A 5,305-nucleotide genomic window follows, 5' to 3' on the forward strand; every position below is an offset into this window, starting at 1 on the left:
GTTGCTACCTGTACGTAGTACAACGACTCCAACCCCAAAATCCACAATTCGTTTTTCCCGTAGTTCGAGAAGATACCGAGTAAGAAACTTGCCGTGACGTCACTATCGAGACCTGCCTGCTGCAAACATTTTCACTGAATTAAAAAAGTAGATAATTAAAATTAATTAAATATGAATCGATCATTTTAACATAAGGAAATGTTGTCCCATTTGGTCCCCAATGTTACAGTTTCCGCCCTAACCATTTGAGAAAATGGTAGGCCTAATTTTTGTTAGAAAACGTTTTGCTATATAGTATATATAATTTCAAATTAACGGTGCAAGTGAATTATGTTTTGAAAATCGATTTCAGACCCATGGTGTATTAACAAATACAATACAGAAGAGAAAGTTTTAAGCGGGCCAATACAAAGCTATGGACCCCTTCCTGTTGCACAGTCTGAATCCATACCATGGACAGGGGCGGATCCATGATTTCAAAGAGGGAGTTAAAAATGTTCCAAAAAAAAGAAAATGAAAGGGGGGTCCGGGAAAATTTTGATTCCTAGATGGCTGGAAATGAGCTTTCCCGACCTTAAATTTCTTCAAAATTCGAGGTTTTCCCTCTCTTAAAAAAGGTCAGGTGATTTTTACCTCATTCTTAGGCCTACATACAAAGAGAAAAAAAAACATACATAGGCAATATATTATTTTATTCAAACAATATTGAGCAAGCCTTGTTGGATACGTAGTCTTTCTTCCATGGATTAATGAACCGATACGCCTGAAGAACGTACTTTCGTATAAATAGTGTTTTTAATATTTATTTAATTGAAAGCTAGTTGGGCTAAGCCTAATTTTTTCGATCTGCTACATGAGTATGCCTAATTGGTAGGTTAGCATGCCATGTGAAAGCCAGGACCAGCTGTATTTTGTAGTTTTTTCACAGAGGGGGGTTCGTCCGGACCGCTTGAACCCCCCCCCCCCCCTGGATCCGCCACTGATGGACCCCGGAAAGGGCCACAATGACCCGTACTCTACAACAACACCTTGACAATACGATGCTTTTTCTATAATTTTCAAAAAAATAGTGTTGCCCAGGGCCCTTCCTATACATGAGCTAGCATTTTACTATGGAGCTTCGACCAGTAACGCCTCTAAGTCCCGTAGAGGCCACGGGGCCCCTCTTACAACTACCACCCAGTACTCTAACACGACGCTTTTGGCAATACGGTACATTTTCTTTTAATTTAAAAAAAATGTATGTAGTGGCTCGGCCGGCTGCATCTCCCCCACCCTACAATCCGTCTCCTAAAACATCAATACATAAAGAATTACGTTACATGATTACCAATCATGGTGAGCCTGTTATTAAATATGTTATGCAAAACATGTTAAAATCGATAAAATCAAAATTCTTGTTTAGAAATGCTTGAGAACATTAGATACTTGACATATGACTGAAATAAAAAATAAGTGTAGGCCTACGGTACTTTGCTCCCCTCTTTCTTTGCGTTCTTTTCTTCTCTTTTTTATTTTTTTTTCTCGAGGGTTGGGGCGTGCTCATTGGATCCGACCCTAATGACGATTGACTGAATGATTGTTTAATATTGGGCTTATATTGCCATTGGCAATGCTTCATTTGAACTTAGATCAATACATTATTGTAAGCAGTAACTGCTAACAAAATGCAAATGATGATTTATACCTACGTTGCACGCAAATATTCAAATTTGAATGTGTGTGCAAAATACTTGTTTATTGCCTACATTGTTCAAATATGTATTGACATTATCTAATAGGCCTACTTAAATACATTTTTTCAGCCTTAACAATTAAATCTCTAGGGAGATTACCCACCCCGATCACTTCTTGAGCAATACTTTGCTGACGATACTTTGCTAATATACAAGGGGACCCCACATTTCCTCGGGCGGCGCCTATGACCGGAGTCACGCCACTGAAGATATATGAGACCCACGCACAATCGTTTTTATTCTTTTCACTCTATCGTGAGTTACAAAAAGTACGGTACGCTTTTAGCGGGGTAAATCTGAGTCGGCGATTTATAAGTTCATATATCGGCCTGCGAAAGTATCATTTTAGTCGAGGTGCGTTTGATTTAGTAGTAGCTAGTCGAAGTCCGATTTAAGAATACAGCAATACGAAATGACGTAATTTTGAAGTTTTAGCTCGAACTACGACTAAATTTCTTTTTTAGGAATACAGGGGTAATTCTCTACTGTATTTCGTAAGCAACGAAAATAATGTGCGCGAATAAAACATTAATTGAAATTGAACAACACAGTAAATATTGAGTTCTTACAGACCTTTGCTGAGAGATACAGCTGACCAAAAAAAAAAATGATCGTAATTTTTGACAGAGATGATACTACTTATTTGATTACTATAAAACAATAGTATTTAGACCTACCGTCCTGCGCTAGGGGTAGAGTCAACAGGATGGGCAGCCAAGAGCAATACAGCTACAGCTAGCGACAACATTGTTACATCTCTCACCATAAGTCGATGATAAATTACTCCCTTTACTCGCTTCGTCTTATTATACATCAGTCCTTTATTGTTGTATATGGTACCTGAAGTGGAAAGAATCAATTTAAATAACAAAAGTGCTATATTGTACATCAATTCTAGAAATGTTAATATACAATTAAAGTACTTCCTGATTGGTGATGTGGGTTTTTCCAGTTGCGAGGATGGAAAAACCCAAAATCGATCAAAAAAGTGTCCCCTTAGGTCTAATGGGAGGATGTAGGCCTAGTTAATACAGTTGTATAGAACTCCTACGCTTTGGGACACTCCTCATTCACAGGACACTCCTATTAGGGGACAGTTTTCTGTGAAATAAGGTGGAAAATAATTTGTTTAACGTTATGGCCAACCCCAAACCACCATTTGCGTCTGATCAGCCACGTGACCTTTAACAAAAGAATGAAGGATCACAAAAACCTTTACTGTATTTGCAAATGCATCACGGTAACAACAATAAGACATAGGCCGAATATAGAAATAACAAACAGCAACAATTATAAAGAGGAAAAAAATACCATGATTAGGCCTATAGTAACATTGACAACTCCAACAAGAAAAAATGGCAGTACATTATTATAATAGTAATAATATAGACAATAGCAATAATAATAATAATAATAATAATAATAATAATAATAATAATAATAATAATAATAATAATAATAATAATAAATACAGTATTTATATACAATATTCTACTAATACCCCATTGTAGGGGTACTGTTTTTTCCCGCCATATCATTGTGAAATATTCAGGCATGTATATAGGCCTACTTCAAAAAGTTGGGTTTCTTATGGCAACTTTTAGTACATCGATATATTATTAAGGAAAGAAAAACTCGATTATTTTACTACTCACAAATTTTGAATTTTCTATTGATTAACCGCGAACAGCACGTTACGCTGTATCCCCAATGCCGATTTTTTCCAACGATTTCACAAACAAGGATTTTAAAAAAGGCCAAAAGACGAGAGCTAAAACGGGATGGGGTGCCCAACCGACCAGGACCCCCTACATTCGTCAATTTTTTTTTTAATGGAGATAAAATATGAATAAGTCAGAATGAGTGCCATTTCCGAGCATCTAGAGGTGCCATAATCATAATTCGCTTTGCGACTCCCAGTATACAATAGAATTGGTCCATAATTAGTCATCTGCGACGTCACTGAGGGAAAGGGTGTCTAAGCTTAGGAGGGGGAGCAGATCTCCCGTCGGGAAAAGTCAATAATTTCTGGATCCGCCCATGTCATGATAATGATAAAGTAAATCACTCTAAATGTTTATGAAATAAAAATGCCTCTTGATTGATTTTAAAAGTACTGTTCATGCAAAGATAAACTTGGAGTGACTGTTTTAAGTTTATTCATGAAGGAACATGGTTTATCATAAAATGACCTTTCAGAGGTCAAATTGCTGTCAAGAATATGAATTGGCTGCTTCGCAGCAATAAAGGATATACAATTATAGATAAATTAGAAACATGAATGTTCGATTGTGTTTGAGGAGATATAAGGACTAAGGCTATGACATTAAAATATGTAGAAACGGCATTTCCGCTCATTTTTAAATTAGTAAATAGAAACATGGAGGTTCCAAACAAATTGGCACCAAACTTAACTCTCTACCACCAGTGGTTGCGGAGATAATAACGACTCAGTGGCTATCATATATAAAATATGTCAAAGGTCAGAAATTGCATTTCCGGTCATTTTTTAGCAAACTCATTTATTAGACCAAATAGAAACATGAATGTTTCGAACAAATTGACACCAAATTTAACCCTCTACCACCAGTGGTTGCGGAGATACAAGGACCTGATAGCCCATGACCTTTTGCCACATTTTGAAATAATATGTTACCAAGCCAAAAATGATTCTTGGACCACACTGAACCAATTTCTGAAGTCAAATTCTCTGCACCTCAAAGTGCATACAAAACCTGGTCTGGCTCCTAGGGTAGTAAACTTTACAGATACTAGATGCACTTTTTTATAATTTGCGTTTGTTAAAATACATCACATTTTGCTATAATTGTGTACGCGTGATTCTACAATAAATACACTGTGTAAACTACGTGGCGTCACATTGTAAAAACGATGTGATGTGATTTTTTTTTTTCAACAGACAGTTTGTTGACACACGTTTCGTCAGACTATTGGCCAAGTAGACAATAAGCCTATTAGGTTTTGCGAATAAAGTATTGCCTACTGTGCGCCTCGGCGACATTAATTGTAAACATTGCAAAAATGTTGGGACTTTTTAAAGATTTTTGTCACAGGTCTGTGTGGATTATTCAGGCCAGAGTAATAAATACAATGAAAATATGATACCAAGGAATCAAGCTATTTAATGAACCTTTCAAATGCATAATGAAAACTTACCTTCATCTGCTCACTGAACGGTTTACTGCACACCTAACATGAGTCAAAACTGGAAATATAATGCCTATAAACAAAGGTACCGTAGGGAAGACCGGGGTCAATTGTAACACGGGGCAAATGTAACAAATGATTTCATCGCTGGTAGGAGTACGCCAGCAATTCAAGTTTAGCACTGCGCATGCGTTTATCATGTTTCCACATGTTATCCGAGTATCGCTAGCTAATAATAAAAGGAAGAGATTTTACAGCCAAAAAAAACCGATTTTTTGACCAGGTAAGTAAACTTTTGTGGTTATTGGATATTTTAGATTGGTATAGGAACTTGAGCTACCGGGAGGTACTTTACATGATGAAAACAGTGTACATTTACGATTTAGGCTTGTATTGTGGTG

The 5,305-nt window shown here is 36.7% G+C and overlaps 1 protein-coding gene across 1 annotated transcript in view; it reads right to left on the minus strand.

Annotated features, from left to right (window-relative positions):
• Positions 1-4,928, minus strand: part of LOC117100827 — a 29,926-nt gene extending 24,998 nt beyond the window's left edge. The window contains exons 1-3 of the mRNA XM_033240651.1: positions 4,914-4,928; positions 2,414-2,576; positions 9-134 (exon numbers count right to left, since the gene is read on the minus strand). Of these exons, the coding sequence (XP_033096542.1) occupies positions 9-134; positions 2,414-2,550 (263 nt within the window). The 5' untranslated portion in view covers positions 2,551-2,576; positions 4,914-4,928. The remainder of the gene's footprint in view (positions 1-8; positions 135-2,413; positions 2,577-4,913) is intronic.
• Positions 4,929-5,305: the final 377 nt, after the last annotated feature.

The sequence above is a fragment of the Anneissia japonica genome, unplaced genomic scaffold (genome assembly GCF_011630105.1).
Source record: "Anneissia japonica isolate Jap-2015-1 unplaced genomic scaffold, ASM1163010v1 scaffold287756_len632865_cov181, whole genome shotgun sequence".
In the NCBI taxonomy this organism is placed as follows: domain Eukaryota; kingdom Metazoa; phylum Echinodermata; class Crinoidea; order Comatulida; family Comatulidae; genus Anneissia; species Anneissia japonica.